The sequence below is a fragment of the Diplodia corticola genome (assembly GCF_001883845.1).
Source record: "Diplodia corticola strain CBS 112549 chromosome Unknown scaffold62, whole genome shotgun sequence".
Lineage (NCBI taxonomy): Eukaryota > Fungi > Ascomycota > Dothideomycetes > Botryosphaeriales > Botryosphaeriaceae > Diplodia > Diplodia corticola.
In genome coordinates, this window is record NW_017971541.1 from 145,830 (window position 1) to 168,417 (window position 22,588).

The window sequence follows — 22,588 nt, forward strand, 5'->3', positions numbered from 1 at the left end:
GGGGGAGGGGGTTGAGTGGATGGGAAAGAAAGGTGGGGAGGAAGGAAGGAAGGTTGTTCTTTTTCTGGTTGTTGTTGTTATTGTTGGGAAGAGGATGGGAAGGAGGAGGATGGAAAGAGGATCAATGTACGTATGGACGTATTTACGTACGATGAGAGAGAGAGGGGGAAAAAAAAGCGATAAGTGAGAAACCCGACAAAGAATTCATTGGTGGACCCATTCATATCTCACTCTGTCTTTACACACACACCACCACTTGTTATTCTCGGGCAATTGATACATACATACCTACATACAACAAAAAGCCTCTAGAAGCCGGTTGATCCTGCTAGAGCATCGCGCTACATCATATTATGCAAACTAAGACACAGGCACAAACGACCGTTTCCTCAGAAAGGAAAAGGGAAGAAGAGAAAAATAGGAGAGACGCAAAGAGTAAAAACTTTACTCCATACAATGATGTTGATGTTAATGTTGATGATGATAATAACAATGACGACAATGATGATGTTTCCATACCTGACTCCAATTTTCACCGCAACCACCCGATTTGTTCGCAAGGAGATTCATGATCAAGGGGGTAGTAGAAAAATCAAAAGAAAATCCAGATGTACAGCTAAACCCATCCAGCCTCTCTCTCCACTGCCACCCCACCACCACCATCCAGCCGACTCCCCATTTCATTCCAGTCTGTCATCGTGGTTCGATCCATCCTAGAGCATGCCATACGCACTTGTTCACGCTCCCTTAGCAACCTTGCCCTACCGCATCATCCGCCCACCACCCGTCTTGTGCTCACTCAACGATAGAATCCATCCGCATCATCCCTCGCGCCTCCGCCCGCCATAGCCGCAGGCGGCTGTCCCCACCTCTGCGCCGGTGCCGCGCCCGCATTGGGGTTGTAAGCCTGGTAGCCACCGCCGGCGCCTGGCGGCGGTGCGCTGGGACCGCCGGCCGGAGGCAGCGTCACCGTGCTCTGGTTGAACGCTATGTACGGGCTCTGGCCGGGCGGCGGCGTGTTGCCGGACGGCGGGTACGCACCGGGCAGTGACTGCTGGTGCTGGTGTTGCGGCGGTTGCTGCTGGATGTACGGGTCCGACGGTCCCTGTGGAGGCTGGGGCGGGTAGGCTGAGGATGGTGAGTCGTACGAGGATTGGCGGTTGGCTTGCGGCTGGGGTGGGTAGCCTGGTGCAGAAGCCGGGTCTGTAGGCACGCCGGGAGGGGCTTGGTTGGGTTGTGGAGGGTAAGCGTTGTAGCCCTGCTGTGGAGGCGGCCTGGCATCAACTGGGCTGTTGGCCGCCATTTCCTGGGGAAATGCCATAGATGTGGGCCGCCCACCAACAGGCACGCGCTGCGGAACATAAGAAAGGTCTCCATTTGCTGGTTTAGGGCTAGCGACTTGTGCAGAAGGAGGTGCCTGTCCGGGCTGGGCCATCATAAAGGGCTGGGGCCCGTTCTGAGGAGGATACCCGTAACCTTGGTCTGCTGCGGGAGTGGGTGAGTAATACCGTTCCTGGGGAGGAGGCCCTTGCGGAGGATAGCCACCGTATGGAGCACTCTGAGGCGGAGGGGCGCCAGCGCCATAGCCGTAGGGTTGGCGACCGTACCCGGGCTGTGCTGGTTGCGACATCGAGGCTTCAAGAAGAGTTTCGTAGTCGCGACGTGCCTTGATGAACTTCTCGTTCAGCTGCGTAAAGTCGTCTGGAATACGGTTAGTAACAGACAGACATATTCGGACAAGGATTTCCACTCACCCTTCTTTTGCGAGTATTTGCCAATGAGCTCGATCAACTTCGGCCGTATCGACACAGTCTTGTGGTACAGTGAAGTGATCTCCTCGTTGTCCCTTGCATCGGCACTCGAGCTAGTGCTCAACAGAGCCAGCAACTTCTCGACGTTCTTGATCTCCGCAAATACCTCGGCCTCCATCTGAGCTTCTCTCTCCAGCTCCTCTTTCGTAGGGTCCTGCAGCTTTTCGACGTAGTTCAGAGGGAAGATACCCGTCTGTCCGCGCAGAGAGCCTTTCCACCAGTCCTTGTACACAGATTCCAGGACTGCAATAATGTCGCCCTTGCGGAAGGCCAGCTCACCGGGCTCCGAGGGCGTGAAGTCATAGAGGGCTCGAACACGGGAGACAGTGGCTGCTGTGGTTCCGGACGCAATGGCTTGGTGCTGCTCTTGTTCCGGGGCGGGTTGTTGCGGAGCGCTTGCTTGCGGCTGGTTGGACCTGGCAGCGGACGGCTCAGTTCCGCTTTCCTTGACCGAGAGGGCCAAAGCCATCTGTAGCTCTTCCTCTTCCTTCTGGCGGTCCGAGTCTGTGATCTGGGTCTTCTGGGGCTTCGATGGGGGTCGCAGGTTGGGATCTACAACACGTCAGTCGCTAAGTCCCCAACGACCAAAGTAGAGCCGGCGCACTTTGTGTCTTAAGCCTCATGTAAGCCTGTTCCATGATTCCGAGATCAGGGTCCTTGGCGAACATCTCGGTCCACTCGCCCATGCGCTCCAGAATCTTCGCCTTGACCTGTTGGTGTGTGTTCCGGTCATTTGCCAAACGTAGAAGGGCGTCGGTGAAGCTCCGCGAGGCCAGCTCCTTGTGTATCTTCAGGCCGCAGTTCTGCGACAATGCGTTCGCCAGCTAAACGCGTGCGCGCAATCCCAGCGTCAACGTTTGAACGCAACATGGACATGTAGCGGGGACCAACCTCAAGGGTGTATAGCTGGACATTGGCGTTGCGATGCGCCATGCGCTTGATCAAGGCAGCAACGACATCCTTCGCCCTGCGGATTCCCAACCGTGAGTCAGCCTTCACCGACCAAGAAGGTGTTGCGAAACAAGCACGTACCCGCTATCGCTCGCGCCGACCTTGTCGCAGACGTCCTGTAGGCCTTCTCAGCATTCGGTCACGCGTCACGGAAGCGCGGGGTGGCGGAGGCGTACGAGTATGTATTCCCAGTTCTCGCTCGTGAGGTTCTCATCCGTAGCTCGCACTGCAGTGCACAAGCTCGGCCGTTAGCGAATGCCTCCATCTATGCGTGGCGGGGGTGCGGGCAGGCAGAAGAGGCGCGCTCTCCCCCGCTGCGGCGCCGGTGCCCCGGGAAGCTGCGCGAGACTCACCGACTACGTCGTCAAACTGGTTCGCCTGCGCGCGGAACATGGTTGACCGGGGCGCAAGTTTGTCGTCGAAAGCAAAGACGCGCGGGGGTATCAGGGAAACGGGGGTATCAGGTGAAGTTGGTCCGGGGTCCGGGTGGGCGGTCGCTGTTCGGAAGTGGTTGTCGGACTGTAGGTGTTGAAGCCTAAACAGGTGCTCTGGGGGCTCTCCGGCGCCTTGGCAGGCGTCACCGCGAAGTGGCGCCCGCCCGCAGCCACGCCCCGTACCCGCCTACTACTCGCACAACACGGGCAACCATGCGTGACGCGCTCACACCTGCCCAACGACCCTTTGCAAAGCCCCCACAGCCGAAAAGCCCAGTGAATTCGGCTTGGGGCCACGCAACCTCAGCTCTGGAAATGCACCGCCATTGCGAACGCGTAACAGATCCTACATTAATGGCGGCCTAATTACTAATTACTATTCTGTTGTGCACCGCCTCAGCATGGCACTTGTTAAATCCCGCAGTTCCCTTGTTTACGCATTACAGGATGCCCACGTACGTACTTGCGTGGACATACTAAGGCTTTTGTTGTTTCCAAGGCCAACACGCTGGATGGAGTTTAGTACTCAACAGAATTTCGCATATTGCGCGCCCAAGCGAACATGTCGGACAGGAAAGGGAGAGTTCCATTACATCCAGCCGCTCTTGCTCGTTTTCGTGCCCATCGGCCCGCATGACCTGTCCCAACTTCCTTTTCAACCAAATGGGGACCTGGTCGGTGAACTTAGAGGGCCGTAGTGTGTAAATACTAAAGGGGGGGGAAATATCCTACTTTTCGTAGAGGGGGGTTAATGCTGTAGGGGGGGTTTATATACAGATGATGAGGTTTGCGGAAGGGAGGAGAAATAACTACCGCATGATGAGAAGAAATGAGAAACATCAAATTCCCGAGAAAAAAAAACACGCCCTGGAAATCCTAAACGCCCTTCTTCCAGCCTTGGACGATTCCCCCTTCTCTTTCCCTTTGCCATCCACCCAAAAAAAGAATTAATAAGAAAGATTTTTGCCGCCGTATCGCCATCGCCACGTACCGGTCCCTAAAGGCAACGCGAAAAAAGGCAATGACAAAGGTGTGGATTTCGCCGAATCCACTGCACACCGACGCAGTGCCGTACGGCCTCAAAAGGCCGCCTAGGCTTCGACAGACACCTCGGCAGATGCTCCAGCCGACATGTGGGACGACGAGTCGTTGTCCTCAGCACCAGCCTCGGCATCGCTAATGTTGTCGTTGCCATTATTAGAGCTTTCGTCCCCCGTGTTCTCAGCTTCCCGAGCATCATGCGTTTCCGTCTGGCCTGGGCTGGGAGTTGCATGCTCAGCGCTGTTCTCAGTCATGGCGGTTTGCTGGCCCCCAGCCTGTGCGTCGTCGGCGAGATCTGGGGATGCTCTAGCGGTCGGAGCTGGAATATCCTGGTTCTGTGCCGATAAAATCGCCTCCACCACGGCCTTGCCGTCCATGGCATCACCAGAAGCGGCGCCCATCGCGGAGCTCTCAGCACGGGGCTCTTCCTCGGGGAACAAGTGTGGATACTGGCTCTGGGCCTGGGTCAAAAAGGGCGTCATCGAGGGTGCTGATGTTGGCTGCGGTGCTGGGCTAGCGACTTCGATATGACGAACCCCTTCACCCTCGAATTCGGACGTTGCTGTTTCTTCGACCAAGAACTCACTCTGCCCGGGAGAAGGCCCGCCGACATCGAAGAAGTCTCGGAAGAACTCTCCTACAGCCAATGCCATTTCGTCAGCCCTGACAAGAGCCTCAGCTTCCTTAGCACGACGCTCCGCTTCGGCCAATTCTTTGAAACGGGCGGCTTGGCGCTCGGCATCGCGGCGGCATAGCGTCTGGACTCGAGGTTTCGTCGAGCAGACCGGGCAATGGTAGTGGGTGGAGCAATATGCGCACGAACAAGCAGGGTTGACGTTCAAGCAGCCCTAGAAAATCAGTTCAAAGCCGGAAGTCAGGAAAAAGAGTGAACTCACATCGCAGACCAAAACGCCACAATCGCCGCATTCCCTCATGCCCGCATTGCACCGCGGTCGGGAATCACCAACTGGCCGAAGCTGCTGGCAGAAGTACGCGCCACAGCCTCGCCATTGCACCGGGTGGCGTGGTGTGCCGGGCAAAGGCAGCCTCATGCGCGCTCGTTCCAATTCCGCAATTCTCTTTCCCAACGCATACTGCTGAGCGTCATTGGGTGCTTTGCCCTTAGCCCACGGTGATAACGAGCGCGGCGAGCGGTTTTCAGAAGCGCTGAGCGCACGGGGGCGCGAGGAGAACGGAACGTTGGAAGAAGCCCCCTCTACTAGATTTTTCAAGGCAGGAATAGAGTTCGACATGTCGGACTCGTCCTCGTTGGGATTCGAAGTAAACAGGAACGACTTCGTTATGCTCCGAAGGTCCGGGTTGGAAGAAGAGTACGAATCGGTCGAATCTTGGGCCTCCATTGCACTAGACATGTCTGCACGCTGGCTCGGTGGCACGTATGCTGGTATGTGCAGGTCAGGGTACGAGACCGGCATTGCTGTCGGAGTGTGCGCCCTCAAGTATTCCCGCTCGATTTGCAAATCTCGGAATCCACACTTTCGCACTTTCAGGCCTCGGAAGTCATGCTCCTTGCACAGCGGCCTTTTGCACGTTTTGCAGGCGACCTTCCACCGGAACGTGCGGTAGCAGTCTGTGCACAAACTGCGCGGGCATGTCGATGCCTGAAGGTCCAAGTGCTCTTGCTGAAGATACGGCACAATGTCCACGTGCTCCCCCAGTACGTGCTCGTAAAGGGTGGCGTTCTTGAGTTCCCGTATCAGTTCTGGTGATCGCAGAACCGAAATGAAATCTGCATCCTCGAACTGTTGGCCCTTTGGCAGCGGCGTGGCGCGTATTCTGTCGGCTCCTTTACCGCCTACGCCTGGTCCCAATACCACTATTCCTCCGCCTCCAGAGAATACCGGTTCCACGCAGCACCAACTCATGTTGAGCTTGGGCGGAGTTGTCACATTCATGACGGCTAGCGGATTCCCTCCATGGAGCGGTCCAGCATCGTCGGAATCAGAGGCATCGTCGTCGGAGGTAAGTTCGGTCATCAAATTCGGGGATCTCGTCGCGCCAGGTGCCCACCAGAACCGGTTGCTCATCTTCTTCTCTTCTTCTTCCGCCGTGGCGGCCTGCTGCGAGCTGGACTGAGCGGCGCTGGCATTCGACATCATCACTCCGAAATTGCTCATGGTTCCAAACGCCTGGTTCGTGAAGGCGCGGTTCGTCCTTTTCCTCTTCCGCGGAATTGGCCTGTTGAACGCACAGCTCGCGCACAGCGTCTTCCTGCAGCCCATGCAGTGCATCCGAATGCTGCACTGCTCGCATCTCTCCAGGACGGCGTCGCCGCACTGGTCGCACTTGACGTCCTCCACGAAGATCCGATGGCTTCTCCGAAGGTGTGCCGGCAGGTCCTTTCCTTCTCCCCTATGCGGCCATCCAGTGCTCGTGCCGAGCGGCTCCCCATCGTGTCCACTCTCCGCATCCTCCCACATCCTTCCGTCGGAGCGAGCGGGCGGGTTGTCCGAGTCCGGCGGTCCTATCCTGTTTCCCGAGCGCCACAGCCTGTCGAACGGCACCCAAACCTCGTTCGTGCCCGGCGCAGCGCGGCCGGAATAATAGTCTTTTCTCCGGAAGCAACGGCCGCCGGGGGTGGTGCACCACATGGTATCCGTCCAGATGTCGAGCTGGTGGCATATTTCGATGAGCTGGTGGGTGGGCTCCGAGTCCGAGTCGCGGCGCATCAGGGACGAGGGCAGGTACGGGCGGCGGCGATGGTGGCGGCAGCGGTACGTGTACAGGCTGCGGAGGGCCAGCTCGCTCGACTTGGCCCACGGGCTGCCCGGGTGCACGTACGGCTCCAGGAAGGGCACCAGATGGTACTTGATCGAGACGTTCTTGCAGCCGCGCACGCTCAGGTGCTGCAGCGTGTGCACGCGCGGCTCTAGCACCCGCGACACCAGGCGCACGCCCGACACGGCCGTGTTGCAGAGGTCCAGGCTCGTCAGCCGGGTGCCGAACGGCACCACCACCTGTATCAGCAGCGCGTCCAGGGCGTACTGCTTGGCGTTGCGCCCCGGCCCGTCGAGCGCATCGCCGTCCGGGTTGTTGACGCCCAGGGCGGGCTGGGGGGCGCGGAAGCTCAGCGTCCGCCATGCCAGCGGGTACTCGGCCAGGAAGCGTCGCAGGTGGCGCGAGGTGTGGAACAGGTCGATGAGCGAACGCGTGGGCAGCGAGGCCAGGAGGCTTTCGGCGACGGTCGGATGGGTCGTCAGGACGGTCTCGAAACGGCTCTTGGGGGCGGGCGGGCGGAGGGCGGATGACAGGCCGGTGGCGGAGGGCATGACGGCTACGGCACTCGTGGGTTGGTCGTGTGAGGGCGCGCCGAAGAGGTTTGACGGTGAGGCGACGGGAAGTGTGAGGGCCTCCATGTCGGCGGCGAGCTGCACGGCGTCAGGCGGGCGGAAAGGGTCCTCTCGTCGCAGAGGCGGCGGCGGGGTGCAGATGCTCAGGCGGGCATGTAGGCTGGGAGGGCGAGGGCAAGGCGACTCCTTGTGGGCGGTGGTGCTGCAGGTCGGCGTGTTCTGTGGTGATTTGCGTCGTCGCACGCGCCCTATGGTTCTACCAAGCCTCCCCGGCCCGCTGCATCCAGACTTGGATGGACTAAGAGCACACTCCAAGGGGGCACTGATGCCGCCGACGCCGGCTGCGCGCACAGCAGACAAGACATTCACACCAGCATCTACCTGCACGCTTTGTAGCTATGGCCAGAGCCGCATCCGCGCAACGGTCGCTCGTTGCAAGCCTCACCTAATCTCCGCACCGTCCCCAACAACATATCCCCTCGCCAGCCCGCCTCTGCCCTCCTCAACCCGCGCCCCCCTTTGCGCCCCCTCTCCGCCCGCCTCGCCGTCCGCCTGCGTATCGAAGTCGCTGCCCAGCCCCTGCCACGTCCGCTGGCTCCGCAGGAACTCGGCACCCGGCGACGACACGCCACCAATCTGCGCGACATGGCCGTTGGCACGCTTGATAAGGGACCGCCCGCCAGCTCCTGGCGCCGCGCTGGCTCCGTTGATCTGCGCAGCGCCCTTCCGCTCGCTCGCCGCCGCCGTCGCACGCATTGGCCGCGCGTGTGAGACATAGCGCCCGGTGCGGAGGTCGAACTCTGGCGGTGCCGATTCCTCTTCAGAATCCCACCCCTCCTCTCCCGCCGCGGCGTCGCCCGTCTCGCCGTCACCCTGCCCCTCATCCGCCGCCACCTGCGCCTCGTCCGCCCTCGCTTTGAGCACTGCCTGGAAATCGCCCGTCCACTCCCCCGTCCACACGCGCTGCGCGTCATCCTGTAGCGTGAGCTGCAGCTCGAACGGCGTGATGATGGGTTTCCAAAAATCCTTGCTCTCGATCAAACTGCTCTCCCAGCACCCAATGACGACCCAGCCGCCGACTTCGGAGAAATTGGCCACCTTGGCCGCATTGATCTTGCCCACCACAAACGTGTAGCTCTTTTTCCCCGCCGCTGCAATCATCTCCTTGACGTGATCCACAACGTGCAGGTAGTTCTTGACCGAGAGCGTGTTGATCAGGATGCCGAAGACGGGCTCGACGCTGAGCCGTGTGAGAAGGCCGTAGCGACGCCGTAGCGTCTGCGCCGACGACGCGAGCAGCGCTTCTGTCGGCTTGTCGGGCGTGTCCGTCGGGTATATATGTATGGCGCCGACGCGGGACGACAACGTGAGGAGCAGCGAAGTCGGCGGGTCCGACACATGGAATAGCTGATAGTCTCTGAGCGCCGCTTGGTCTCCCTTGACGTCGTCCGGCACGCTCCTGTTCGGCAATGGCGAGGACGGGTCGTGAACAATCTCCGTAAGAAACAGGGCCGAGTACCCCTCCTCTGTCCGCAGTCTCTCGCACAGCGCCGTGAGGTGATTCGCATACGGAATGTCCGCCATCAGCACGACCTTGGCATCCCTCGCGGGATACGTCTTCGTAAACACCTCCACCACGGGGTCCAGCTCCAACGGCCTCGTCGTAAACACATACACGACCGGCAGCCGCGCCGTCGGCGACAAACACGCCCGCCCATAGTGCACCACCACCTCCGCATCCACATGCTCCGCCGCAACCTCATCCACGCAGCAAGCCCCGTACGACGTGTCTCCCAGAATATAAAGCTGCTCCTCCTCCTCCTCCTTCTCGACCTCCCCCACCGCAGGTGCTGCTCCTCCCCGCCGGCCCTCCGCCGCACCACCAATATCCACTCCCGCCAACCCCTCCGCCGCACCATCCACATCCACATCCACATCCGCGCCCACATCCCCGCTCACCCGCCGCCCCTCCTCCTCCTCCTCCCTCCGCGCCCTCCGCGCCCCCGCCAGCCCCCTCCCCAGCGCCGCATACACCCTCGGCGCATCCGCCAACATGCGGTCGGGGAACTGCAGCGCGACGCGCTTCCAGCGGGCGGCGCGGATGGTGCGCACGGTGCGCTCGACCTCGTACGTGGCGGCGAGCTGGGCGTCGGTCAATGGCGGTAACCGCTCATCGTCGGTGGAATGCGGCGGCGGGGTGGACGGGTCTTCGAAGACGTGGGTGTCGGGGGTGGAGAGGACGGGGGCGACTTGGATTTCGATCGGGATTGAGGCGGCGGCGGCGGCGGCGGGCATGGTGTCGGCTGGCGGCGGTGGGAAGTGAGGGGGGGAGGTTTCTTTTTTTTTTTTTTTTTTGGGAGTGCGCGCGCGCGCTCTCGTTCTCTCGTTCTCTCGTTCTCTCTCTCGCGCTCTCTCTGTTGGGAGTGGAGGTGGGAATTGGGGGGGGAGCTTTGGAAGGGGGAATGCGAGGCGGGGGTTTGGGTGGTGACGTTTTTGATTTTTTGCTCTTCGCTGCAGAGAAGAGGGAAGCGGGGGAAAAATATCGCGCGTACCTAGGTAGGACGAGCGGCGGGCGGCGGCGGCGGCGGCGGGCGGCGGGGCAGAAGATGCGCGAGTCATGCTTCATTTATTGCCTGCGACGGGTCGTGGGCGCCCGCCGCCTTCAATGGAGAGATCATGCTCATTTCTTGGAGGCATGTCAAGTTCGAGTAGTCTTTGGCCGAAGTTTGATGGCCAATCGGGGCTTTTGCATAGTCTGAATATGTGAATCAACACCGTAAGCTGGACAAAGTTATAGTGTTGCATACGAACATGCTCCCCGCTTCAAGCTTACCCGGTGGACAATTGCTGGAATTATCACCGCCCAGTAACATTCGTTGTGTTAGTAACACTCAAAGTTCATCTACGGTCTTCGATTACACTGTCATCCAAGTGCGAACACGGTTTAATTGACTTTCTAATAAAAAAGTAAAAAGCGTCAACGCGGAAAGTGACATTCAACTATGAAGATTTCGTACGCCAAACAGATGCCTTTTCGTATATCATTACATGCTCTTCTTACGCATTACAGAAATTGCTAATGTAAACAGAAATTTCTCAAACGTCGGATACATTCATTCAACGCCCCAGGAAAGACTCACATCCAACTCATCCGCGTCTTTAGAGCACGAGAGCGATACAGGCAACAACAGCCGCTGCCATAGAGTAAAAAGTCGGCATGACAGCGACCGCGGCGCTGGTAGTTTTGAGCTCCTCCAACTTCATATCGGGGATGTACGTCGTAGCCGTGGAGTTGACTTTGCCGTCCCAGCAATACTTGTTGAAGCAATCCATGCACACGTCCGGCACGGTGGTGCCCGTCCTGTTCCAGCTGCGCGACATGATGGCGCAGCCCACGCAAGTCGGCCACTGCGCGTCGAGCGTGCCGTTGCCCATGGTCACGACGTCGTAGCCGTTCTCGACCATGGCGTTGCGCTGGCTGATGCTGTACTCGCGCGTGAAGGTGGAGACGTTGGAGTTGAAAACGTAAGGGGCGTTCGGGAGGTATACAACCAGCGGCGTGGTGTCGGAGAAGTTGCCGGGATCGCAGCCGAACATGGCGGGGCGGTTGTTCAGGCCGAGGTTGATGAAGGTGTTCTGGTCGGGGATGGAAGGGAAGATGGTGCCGTTGGCCTGTGTGACGTTGAGCGAGCGCTCGTAGGTTGCGACCATGGCGGTGCCGTTGGGCCAGCCCGGGGCCTCGGTGGAGACGGTATCTGCCGAGGAGTCGATGGCGAAGATGACATCGACGTTGCGCAGAGGTTGGACGAGCGGGGTGAAGGGGATGTTCTGCAGGTCTTCGCCTCCATCCACAAGCGTCAGACGCTTGCTCGAAGCACCCGGATTGGTCTTGTTGTTCCATTGGTAGAAGGGGTTGGGGGACCAGTCGGCAATGTCATCGTTGTCCTCTCCGACGGTGTTGAGGGCGCTGGTCAAAACACCCTTCAAGCTGTCGGGCACGCTGTCTGTGCTGTTGATCTGGAGCAGAAACTGGTTGAAGAGCGAGCTGGAGGTTCCAAACACAAAGCTGAGTGAATCGTAACCACGAACGCACTTCTCGCTCTCAGGAAGTTCTCCAGCACTGAAGTTAGATCCCACATAGCGAAGAGGGGCAAAGCCAAAGACAGTCGGGTCGAAAGATCCCATCTCCCAGGGGTTGAATTCAAAGTTGGTCGTGTTGCTGGAAATGACGAGTTGGCCGGGCTCCCTGCCATCCGCAACCAGGATGGGCATGGGGGCATCACCGTTCGTGAAGTACTCGTCATCCTGGATTGACGAATAGGTGTATGCAGGACCGCCGTCACTGGCATTGAGAAGCTGGAAGGAGAGGGCGCGGCCCCAATAGTCGGTGATGGAAGTTTCGTAACCGGCATCGACTTTACCGTTGACCTGGTCGTAAAGCGCCGAGTAGTACTCGGCTGTGTTCAAAATCTGGATGCCACCCTTTTCAGGGCCATCGAGAATGGAGTTCTGAAACTGCCAGAGGTCGCCGGACTGGTCGGGGTCGGCGTCGATGATGTTTTGTACAGAGGTGAAGTTGTTTCCATAAAGGGACGACACGAGCCAGCCACCTCCCGACAAGCCCGCGAAATACGTGGATGACTGCAAAAGGCCACCAATGTGACCACTGCCCGTCGAATTTGGCGTCCGGCTATCGAATGCTGCAACCGCGCCAGCGCCGTTAAGCAACGCACGGTAGCCTCCACCAGACACAGCGATACCAATGTTGGGCAAAGCAGAAACGTTGTTGGCGGCTTTGTCAATGTACGAGTCAGAGTCGAAGCCGGTGATATTGAGTCTGCTCAAGAGGTCTTTCATCGGGGACACGGTGTTATTGCGCCTTTTCTCGAGCCATGCCGTTTCGCTCGACGACAGAGACATGGCATTCCTGATAGAAGGCCTGGTCGAGGGGCAGTCGACCTTTTCAGGGGTGTAACCATTCGGAGCCTGGGGGCTGGCGCGTTTTAGTCCAGCGAGCGCAAGAGCGGCAGCCTGCTCCGGCGTCGGGTCGCGCGGGACCGCGACCACATTTGCTACGAGAAATGAGGTCAGCAAAGGTTGGGATTGCTTTGTGCAAACGGTCGGGGTCTGGGAACGATTGCAGCAAGATCAACGGCAGAGAAGGTTGGGGTCGTGCTCACCCGAAGCCGCAGAGAGCAGCAAAGACGCACTGACGGCGGTGTCAAGCTTCATGACTCTGCAAGGCTGGGAACGAAAGAAAGGGTGGAGTGCGGCGCTGAGCACGCGACAGCGGGCCGGGCAGCTTTGTAGGTTTTCAGGTCAGGCGCAGGCACTGCAAGGCTGCGGCATCAGCGGAGCCCTAGCAACGGGTAGACCGGAAGCGGCGCATGGAAATTGGGGGCTATGACATCTAGATCTGCACGGGGAGATGCAGCTGCTTATGCGTCGGCGCGCGGAGAAGGATTGGCGCCTGGCCTGCAGCGCTCCGAGTGCGCAAAAAACACAAGGCGCGGCGGGCCAGGAATCCGCAGCGCCGTGGTGCTGACGGGGCATTGTTTTCAGCCCCAGCCTTGCTCCCGTCAGCCGCAGGACGCGGCTACGTCAGTCACCGCTGCACGGCGGGATGATCCCAGCGAGCTGAGCGTCTGGTGGCCCTACCGCTCGCCGCAAACCATGACGCAGATCATCCCACTCCCTTATTGCTATTGTATCCGCGCATTATTGCACGCTTCGTTTGATCCGCAAGAGGCCCAGCCATTGGGTGTTTACTCTTCGCGACTGAATTGGCGCATTCCTCTGCCACTGCTGCTGCGCCACGCGTCAGCCGCCAGCGAGCCAGCGCACCAACATCCCAACACAAACTTCCCCACTTGCAACACCTTCACCGCATTCGAAAATGATCACGGGAACACGGTAGGCGGGTACGGTGCACGACTGCGAGAAGGAAGGGGTCTTACTCATGTGTACCTTTCACTACTGCTAAGCTGATGCTCCTCTCTTTAGCTCGTTACGGAGAATGCTGTCAGTATTGCGTGGCTTGAGCCCAGCCATCTGGCGGGAACCGCCGCCGTCGTGAAATGGCTACGGAGCAGACTCAGTTTGCACATATTATTGTTGAGTCGAGGTACGTAGTGCACAAAACAATTGGTTCTAAGTTTAACTTTAATTCTGCTGCATCTGCGTGGCAAGCCCTTCTATATTTAGCGCTGCGAGCTGATTCGCCGGGTCGCCGCGGAGCATTCAATTTGTGATTTTCCCATGTCTCTAAACCTCATCACACGAAGAGAACCGCACGTGGATAAGTCTACTACCTCCAGATTACCATGAACCTGCAGCCTCGTTCGCCCGAACCTGATGTATTGTCTATGAGAGGCATTGCTGCCTAATTGCAGGAGCAATGCGTGAGGTTGAAACACTACTTGCGTCCTCGTTCCACAAACAATACTGCCTTCAAAGTGTATTTAACTCCTCTATCTTTTTTTCTTGTCTTGCCCTGACCTCAAGCCAAATGACCCCCAGGATTTCTCGCTATGTTTCTATCCAAAATCTAGTAGCCTCGTCTAATATGTACGAACCCCTCCTCTAAGCCTGGGCCTTCACGGCTTCAACACCCACCTCTTGTATCGCCGGACCGGGCGCCGGATCCTCGGTCTGGCTGCCGTCCTCTAAGCTCTGCGCCAGCCATTCCTTCTCCTTCGCCTGCATCCTAAGGTTCTCGGCCTCCGAGAACGGCGCCGCGCCCCGATCTGCGCGGGACTCGGGAGTCTCGACGATGCGCGCCTCGTCGCCCGAGTCGGGAACGAACGTGTAGGTACGGTACTCGGTGTTGGCCCAGCCGGTTCCTGTGGGGAGAAAGAAAAAGAAAACCAATCAGCAAATACACATCAGAAGAGGAGGATATCCGCGGGGAGAGAGAGGGGAGAAGGAGGAAGAGAAAAATCCGATCCCACACACACACACACACACACACATACCGCAGTACTTATCAAACCCGGTCCAGTCCTGCGTAAACGTATGCAGCAACCCGCCATGCGTCACGACGACGACCTCTGCGCCCTCCTCCCCCGCCAGCTCCCTCAAAAACTTGCGGGCCCTCCTCGCCCTCTCCGCCACCGCCGCCGGCGTCGGCGCCCACACTCCCGTCTTACTATTCCACCCGTCCCCCACGCGGCTCCAGTCGACGGGCTGCCCCTCGAACTCGCGCTCCAGCTCGGCGCGGTCGGAGCCCGTGTCGCACGGCAGGTCGCTCGTCTCCTGGAGCTCGGGCAGGGCTATGACACGCAACTGTTGGGCGTCGATGGCGGGCGCGAAGGCGAGGAGGGCGGTCCAGAGCGTGCGCTTGATGGGGGAGGCGACGACGTGCGTGATGCGGGCCTGCTGCTGCGAGGGGGAGAAGAAGGCGCGCTGCAGGTCGGCGCACTGCTGCTTGCCGAGCGGGGTGAGGGCCGGGTCGTGGAGCTTGTGGTTGTCCGGGGTGAGGTTGTGGTAGCCTTGGGCGTGGCGGACGAGGTGGAGGTGCGTGGGCGGTGCCATGTTGGTTTGTGATGTAATTGCGGGAAGCGGGCGTGGGCGGCAGGGGTTTTCGTGGGGGGGGTTTTTTTTTGGGAGAATAAGTGCGGCGGGCGTCGACCGGTTCTTATTAAGGCGGGATGTGGATTTCAATCGGCTGGTCGGTCAGAAATGGAATGCGGATTGCTCGATTATTATGGTAGCGTGACGATGGACCATTGGAGAACGATGACTCTATAGTCTTCTTATTTGAACTCCGCCATGAGTCAGGCATGCGGCAGACAGCCGGGCTTCTGTCACCCCGGCGGACGACCTTCTCCGGCGGACGGCCTTGCCCCTCGTACGTCATATCCGCGCGCTGGCGATGGATTTCTCAGAATTTCTGCCGGCGAGCGGTCCAGAGCGATCCCGGCTAAAAGCCTGGACGGAATCTCCACCCGTCCATGGGAGACTGCCGCGATTCGGCCACGCTAGCACGTGGCACAGAAGGATTACCTGCATTCTCGAGAGTACAGGTACGGCTGCGCGTGGCAAATGGAAGGTGAGACGGATGGGTAGCTGGACCACTGAAACCGATGGCAGGTGGGGCGAGAGTGGGTGGGCTCCATGGTTTCGAGTAGAGACAATTGCTGCCACTCACAACGGCGAATTGTGTATCATAGCGACAACTACATATATGTTTCTATTCCATACAGCCACTTCCTGCATCCTCCAAATTCGTGTGGCTAGATAAACTGGCAATGAAGGCCTTGTTCCGTTCTGGCTTACAGTGTGTGCCCTTGACTGGTACCTTCTCTGTGGCTACCAGGACACCAATCTTGTGTATTTGATTTAAGGTCTCGTTCGTTATCGCTTAAGCAGACAAATCACTCTGGGGTTTCCGTAGGCAACATGATGGGGAACAGCGACGTTTGAATCCAAGTTGGTACAGGAAACAAAGAAAGAACAAAAAAAAGTTTAGTGACCTTCAAGAACGTGTAGTAAACCTTCTACTTGCTGGTTCTTCCTACTCTCTGCGCCAAGGTAATATGCGTTACATCCGAATTGTGTAAAAACCGAAGGCGCTGTGACGCACGGTTGGAGGCTCGGACGGCGGTGGAGCGGGCGGTGCTGGAAGCGGCGGCAGTGGCGGAACGACAGGCCATTCGGGAATTTGAAGGTTGCTCTTCTATCCCCCAATTCTACACATATAATTGCGCCGTGCAGGCGATCCAAGTGTGCAAACCCGGGTCCGGGGATCGGATCACCCTAGGTTCTCCGTGATAGCTCCACCATCACAACAGATGTCGTCCATGAGAGCATCCTCGTAAGATGTATACCGCAGTATCCGCGTCGCGGTCCGAACGGCGTCGATCTCCCGTCGGCTATCGCAGAGCATCCGATGTCCAAAAACGAGGGTCGTTTAATGTCAAATCTCTTTCTTCTCTTCTTTCCTCCGAGATGCAGCAGAGGGAGAGGGAGGGGGGCAGATTTCAGCACACAACACCACCGGCTCTGCAGACCTTCTTCGTCTTCGTCGTCGCCATCTCCACGATGGTCGTCACCTCCTCTTCCAACGTCCTCGCGCCAATCGCTCCCCCAGGATGATTCCGCTTGAAAACGCGGCCCTTCTCCCCCTCATGTATCCTCTCCGCCGCCGTCAGCGCCAACATGTCGCCCACAGCCATGGCCACCGTCGTGCTCGTCGTCGGCGCCGCCACCCCAAAACTCCTCTCCTCACTCTCATGCACCGGCGCCGGCAACAACACCGCCTCCTCCCTCCCCGCCAACAGCGGACACCCCCTCTCCCCCTCCTCCCACGCCGTCAGCGCCACCACCGGCACCCCCGCCGGCACGTGCGGCAACACATTCAGCAGCTCCGCCGTCCTCCCGCTGTAGCTGACAAACATGACGGCGTCCGCGCCGGGCCGCACGTCGCCGAGGTCGCCGTGCACCGCCTCGGCCGCGTGCAGGAACGACGCGCCGACGCCGAGCGACTTGAGCGTCGCGACCGTCTTGCGGCCGACGAGCCCGCTCTTGCCGACGCCGCAGACGACGAGCTTGCCGCCGCGGCGGTGCGCGCGCGCGACGATGCGCACCGCGGCGAGGAGCGACGCCTGCGCCGCGGGGGAGGTGGTGTAGAGGCGCGTGATGTGGGCGAGGGCCGCGGCTTCGGTGCTGAGGACGTGGAGGGCGCGGGATAGGAAGGGCGTGGTCTGGAGCGCGGCGGCGTCGGCGTCGTCGTCGTCGTCGTCGAGGTGCGCGGAGGAGGAGCGGCGTTTGCGCTTGAGGGAGTTGTGCGTCGCGCTGTCGAATTCGGACGAGGGAGGGGTCGCGGAGGTTGCTGACGTGTCGTCGGCGCATGTTGTGCTGGAGGCGGCGGTGCTGGCGGCCTCGTCGAAAGTGCTGCTGCTGCTCTCGTCGCTGTTGGTGGATTTGGGAGAGCCGAATGGCTCCAGCGGCGAGGTGGCGCTCATTGTCGGAGAGTGGGGGAGAGATGTGCTGGAGCAGATGGTTGGAGCGCGCGCGCTTTAGGCACCGTGGTATCTCTACTATCTTTTGGCGCGGAAAAGGCTTGGTGGGGCAGTCGCGATGATGCGATTGTAAGATTGCAGTGCCGAGTGATCAATGACGCGAAGACGCGGAGGGTCGGAGGTTCTCACGGCGCGGCACGGCCGAGATATTTATACAGAGACGGGCCCAATTGGAATAGCGTCCGGAGACCGGAGCAACTGAGGGTGAATTGGCAAGCCGATGCATGGTGGGTGGGACTGGGGATCTTTAAGGTGTAAGCTCGAGTCGTTTGAGGTGAGGACGCGCCGCTTGGCATCGGGTGTAAAGCGCAGCAAAGCGCAGCAGGGGTCTGGATGTCGCCATCCTCATGCGCTAGGCAGCTTGCAGCACGTCTTGCGCGACGCGACATCGTCCGGCCCATTCCAGCATCCACGTTTCCCAGACCTGCTGCCTGTCTGGACATGTGCCATGCCGCGTTCTGTGGTCTATGGCTTGAGTGGTGACGCGGATTGCTGAGGCCTGTGCTCCTCGACGACGCTGACTCTTGTCCCCGAGCGGTGTGTCGAACACGAAACCACCAGCAGGGAATCTTTTGCACCTGAACTCCCGATCTCCACAGCTTGTCTTCCCCACCGCGCTTACCAAGCACTGCCGTTTCTTTCCGGCCGTGAGATCCAGCTCGAGCGGGCCACCGGCTCGGAAGGGCGGACTACTGTCTGGATATTCATGCGAATGACGGCTCAAAAACCCGCTCCAATGGCGCGAAAAGCCCTTGATCGATGTCCGGCAAACGCTTGTGTCGAAGTACCTGGGTACCTATTCTGCATGTATAGCCATTGTTCTGCGCTTGATTATTGGGCTTCAACATAGGTTTCATATTCTACCTTTGGAATCAAAAACAGCCGTCGTCCAATTTAAGCTTCATTCCCCCAACATTGAGAAATCCTATGTGGGATCCCGAGTCCAACCATTGCGGGGGCCTGACGCTCCACAATTCTTTCTCTCCACGTGTGTTTGACCCTTGTAGCCTCTTATCAGATATACCCGATCGCGTTTTTCAGCCTTCCCGATAGCAAATTTTGATGGTATACTGGCCTCTTGTCCTAGCCAGGCTGGATAAAGCAATGTGCAATCTTAAGACACGAAACTCTAAACCGGCGTTCGGACAGAAGGATGATTCTGTCCTACCTACAATGTTATTCCGAAAGCTGGCCGCCGAAAATCGACAAACACCTTTTTCGAGTCTCGAGGTTTGGATCCAGCATTACATTTTTTCTTCGTTCGGCTCGGCTCTATCAAGTCACCGTAGATACAGGAGCCACCGTGCAGAGAGTGGTCATTCAAAGGAGACCGGCACGTCTGGCATTAAGTATAGCTCGAGGTGCCGTCAAGACCCGTAGGCCGACTACGTCAGGCTTAATCACTTAATCTCAAGGTGTCATGCAAACTGATTTTCTGTTCCATCTAAATGCTGGGAGAAAATGCCTAGGTACACGAATAACTACGCTCAAACAAATGCGAGAATCACCGACATTTACACTCGCACCTTGACTTTATTATTTACTCTTTCTTGTTCAGGCCCTCAACCCCACCTTCGAACTCGGTCACATCGTACTCGCTCTCATACTTCTCCAACAACCGCTTCATCTCTTCGATCTGCGCCTCAGACTCCTCCGTCACCTCCTCGTACACACCCTCCCACAGGTTCCGCAACGCCGGCCTCTTCTCCTTTTCGGCGCGGGCAAAGGCGGCGAGGACGTCCTTGCGGACGCGGCTGCGCTCGGCCTTCTCCTTCTCCTCGTCCCACAGCCCGCGGCCCTCCATCCACTTGCGCAGCCGGGTGATGGGATTGTCGCGGCGCTTCCAGTCCTCGACCTCGACGCGCGCGCGGTAGGCGAAGCTGTCGTCGCTGGTGCTGTGGTGCGAGACGCGGTAGCTCATGGCCTCGACGAGGACGGGCTTGCCGCCGTTCTCGAGCGCGCGGCGGCGCGCCTGCTGCGTGACCTCGTAGACGGCGAAGATGTCGTTGCCGTCGACGCGGACGGTGTCGATGCCGTAGCCGAGGCCGCGCGAGGCGATGCCGTCGCCGCGGTACTGCTCGAGCGTGGGCGTCGAGATGGCGTAGCCGTTGTTGCGGCAGATGAAGACGACGGGGCAGGACCGCGTGGCGGCGATGTTGAGCGCGGCGTGGAAGTCGCCCTCGCTGGCGGCGCCCTCGCCGAAGTAGCACGCCACCACGCGCGGGTCCTCGTTGGGGTTCTGCAGCGCCTGCATCTTGAGCGCGTACGCCGCGCCCGCCGCGTGCGGGATCTGCGTCGCCAGCGGCGACGAGATGGTGTGCACGCGCAGCGCCGCCGACCCGTAGTGTACCGGCATGTTGCGGCCCAGCCCCGGGTCGTGTCGGTTGGCGAAGAGCTGGTTCATGAAGTCGTCGAGCGTGAAGCCGCGCTGGGCGAGCACGCCCGTCTCACGGTACTGCGCGAAGATGACGTCCTTGGGGTGCAGCGCCGCGGCCGAGCCCACGGCGATGCCCTCCTCGCCCGCTGATACCATGTAGAAGGAGAGGCGCCCTTGCCGCTGCGCTTCGAACATGATCAAGTCCATGATGCTGACCGAGAGCATGTTCTTGTACCACTGAAGGACCTGTTCGTCCGGAATGCTCGAGAGAATGTGGTCTTTGTCCGTGTCCACCACGACGCCATCCTGGTCTAGGATCCGGTACGTAGGCATGGCAGGCTTGTCCGCGGGCTGATCGAAGGACAAGGTCGTGGTGAACTTGCTATTGACGGCGCCAGGAAAGTGTACGCTGCAGTCATAGTTAGTATGAAGGTTTACGATCATCTCTCGATGTAATTGTCGCCACAGGCTCACCGATCTGAGCCCGGTCTCTGGGAGATGGAGCTCCATCTAACCCGGGGGGCTGCCGGGTGTCTTTGCTGCGGCCATGACCGAAGAGAAGACCTGAGCGAAACTTGCGAGAATCTAGCAGTTTTTGAGGCAAAGCCCCTGGAGGCAGTGTGACAGAGAGACATGCTGGAGTGAAGTCATGGTAAACAACGGTGAGTAGGGAGGGAGTGCGGAGGAGGAGTGTGGGGGTGCGGAGAAGGCGCGGTTACCATCGGCCCTGGGGTTATGAGGCTACCCGGCGATCAGCCTCAATCTCAGCCCTACGCAGGGGCCACACCCGCTCGTAGAAAGTCGTTCTCACCTCCAAAGTCGTCTCATCTTATCGACATCTCTCGCCCTAGTCACGATGCGCCCATCCGCCCCCGTTTTTCGCCGCCAATTGCTGCGCGAGCTGCGCGCCAGACCCGTTCGCGAGCCTTATCGCTGCTTTTCGTGCGCTACACGTCTCGCCCAGCAGCAAGCGTCATCGCAGCCCGGTGCTCAAAATGAGAAGACCACCCATTTCGGGTTCGAGACGATCGCCGAGTCGCTGAAGGAGGCCAAGGGTATGCAATTGATTGTAGCCCTGATCTACAGAACCTCACTGAAACCACTCCCCCAGTCCGCGGCGTCTTCTCCTCTGTTGCGAGCTCGTACGACACGATGAACGACCTCATGTCCCTCGGCATCCACCGCCTTTGGAAGGACCACTTCGTACGCAACCTGAACCCCGGCACAAACCCTCTGACCTCGCCCCGCGACGCATCCGCCCCGCAAGGCTGGAACATCCTGGATGTGGCGGGCGGTACCGGCGACATCGCCTTCCGCCACCTCGACCACGCCAGCAACATCAACCACGACCCACACACGCACGTCACCGTCGCCGACATCAACCCCGAAATGCTGGCGGAGGGCAAGAAGCGCGCGCTGGAGACGCCCTACGCGCGCGCCGGCCGCATTGGGTTCGTCGAGGCCAACGCCGAGCACCTCGACATGATCCCAGACAACAGCATCGACCTTTACACCGTCGCCTTCGGCATCCGTAACTTCACCGACAAGGACCGCGCCCTGCGCGAGGCTTTCCGTGTCCTCCGCCCCGGCGGTGTCTTCGCCTGTCTCGAGTTCAGCAAGGTGAACAACTCCCTGTTCAACCAGGTCTACAAGCGGTGGAGTTTCGCCGCCATTCCGCTCATCGGCCAGCTGGTCGCCGGTGATAGGGACAGCTACCAGTACCTTGTCGAGAGCATAGAGCGCTTCCCCAGCCAGGAGGAGTTCAGGGACATGATCAAGGCTGCCGGCTTCGTCGTCCCCGGAAAGGGATACGAGGACCTGACGAACGGCATTGCGGCGATTCACAAGGGCGTCAAGCCAGTGGCGTCGTCGTGAGATGATTTATTGTAGAACGATTGTATTATAGACTTATGGGATTTGGCGATGGGCGTAGTGAAGTGAAAAGCTGGAGGCACACGGAATGGAAATAATGACGTTTAGTCCCTTGCTAATTTCCTCCAAATCTGTTACTCAATCGAAACAGGACGAAGGCCTGTCCGAGAATCTAGAGAACGGGCCACTTCATTCAACAATTCCGGCTCTTCTAGCCTTCCGGCACTACAGTAGAATTGGTTTCGCAGTCATGGTTCGCAAGAATTTACAATCGAATTCCATAGGAAGCCGAAGCTATCGTCTGGACATTTTCATAAGGCTAATAGTATCATCCTCAACTAGCTTAATACCACTGTAGTTCTCTTGATGCTTGAGCAAATACATCGTTAGCGAATCGTTCTATCCCACATAGACATTTGATTCTCAGTAGCTCTTACCAAAAAAATGCGTTACGACGGTTAATTTCGGTGCTGTGAGCTGAGACAGAACATATCCCAGCTCCTCTTTGGTCCGCAGAATAAGATTGAAAAGTGGATGTTGAACTCGTTCGTTCCTCGGTGCAGGGTCCAGTCCAACCACGGTGACGCGAGTAATCCGTACCTAGCACCCCAGACTTCTTTTGTTCGCCGCAGACCTCCGCGCCTTCCCTCACCACAAAAACCATCGCCGCCCAACAAGGTGCGCAAACGACACAGACAGCGACATCCCAGCATCCCCACCCCAGGAACCGTCCACACGCACCCTACTCGCCACAAACGCCTCGCAACCC

The 22,588-nt window shown here is 58.8% G+C and overlaps 7 protein-coding genes across 7 annotated transcripts; 1 reads left to right on the top strand and 6 right to left on the bottom strand.

Moving 5' to 3' along the window:
- Positions 1-799: 799 nt before the first annotated feature.
- Positions 800-3,155, bottom strand: BKCO1_6200041 (class e vacuolar protein-sorting machinery protein hse1; the record flags this gene model as incomplete). Its single annotated transcript, XM_020278079.1, has 7 exons — positions 800-1,701; positions 1,755-2,363; positions 2,416-2,635; positions 2,703-2,778; positions 2,844-2,878; positions 2,939-2,988; positions 3,116-3,155. The coding sequence occupies 7 exons, from the start codon at positions 3,153-3,155 to the stop codon at positions 800-802; spliced, it is 1,932 nt and encodes a 643-aa protein (XP_020126580.1).
- Positions 3,156-4,287: 1,132 nt separating this feature from the next.
- On the bottom strand, positions 4,288-9,843 carry BKCO1_6200042 (diphthamide biosynthesis protein; the record flags this gene model as incomplete). The annotated part of the gene is made up of 3 exons (XM_020278080.1): positions 4,288-5,085; positions 5,134-7,936; positions 7,994-9,843. The coding sequence occupies 3 exons, from the start codon at positions 9,841-9,843 to the stop codon at positions 4,288-4,290; spliced, it is 5,451 nt and encodes a 1,816-aa protein (XP_020126579.1).
- An 864-nt stretch (positions 9,844-10,707) lies between these two features.
- BKCO1_6200043 (lysophospholipase plb1) lies at positions 10,708-12,780 on the bottom strand (the record flags this gene model as incomplete). The annotated part of the gene is made up of 2 exons (XM_020278081.1): positions 10,708-12,620; positions 12,729-12,780. The coding sequence occupies 2 exons, from the start codon at positions 12,778-12,780 to the stop codon at positions 10,708-10,710; spliced, it is 1,965 nt and encodes a 654-aa protein (XP_020126578.1).
- A 1,350-nt stretch (positions 12,781-14,130) lies between these two features.
- Positions 14,131-15,081, bottom strand: BKCO1_6200044 (phosphoglycerate mutase family protein; the record flags this gene model as incomplete). Its single annotated transcript, XM_020278082.1, has 2 exons — positions 14,131-14,390; positions 14,523-15,081. The coding sequence occupies 2 exons, from the start codon at positions 15,079-15,081 to the stop codon at positions 14,131-14,133; spliced, it is 819 nt and encodes a 272-aa protein (XP_020126585.1).
- A 1,448-nt stretch (positions 15,082-16,529) lies between these two features.
- Positions 16,530-17,513, bottom strand: BKCO1_6200045 (sugar isomerase; the record flags this gene model as incomplete). The annotated part of the gene is made up of 1 exon (XM_020278083.1): positions 16,530-17,513. One exon carries the CDS (start codon positions 17,511-17,513, stop codon positions 16,530-16,532), a length of 984 nt encoding a protein of 327 aa, XP_020126584.1.
- Positions 17,514-19,110: 1,597 nt separating this feature from the next.
- Positions 19,111-20,391, bottom strand: BKCO1_6200046 (2-oxoisovalerate dehydrogenase alpha subunit; the record flags this gene model as incomplete). Its single annotated transcript, XM_020278084.1, has 1 exon — positions 19,111-20,391. The coding sequence occupies one exon, from the start codon at positions 20,389-20,391 to the stop codon at positions 19,111-19,113; it is 1,281 nt and encodes a 426-aa protein (XP_020126583.1).
- Positions 20,392-20,803: 412 nt separating this feature from the next.
- BKCO1_6200047 (ubiquinone biosynthesis methyltransferase coq5) lies at positions 20,804-21,822 on the top strand (the record flags this gene model as incomplete). The annotated part of the gene is made up of 2 exons (XM_020278085.1): positions 20,804-21,002; positions 21,059-21,822. The coding sequence occupies 2 exons, from the start codon at positions 20,804-20,806 to the stop codon at positions 21,820-21,822; spliced, it is 963 nt and encodes a 320-aa protein (XP_020126582.1).
- Between the last annotated feature and the right edge of the window lie 766 nt (positions 21,823-22,588).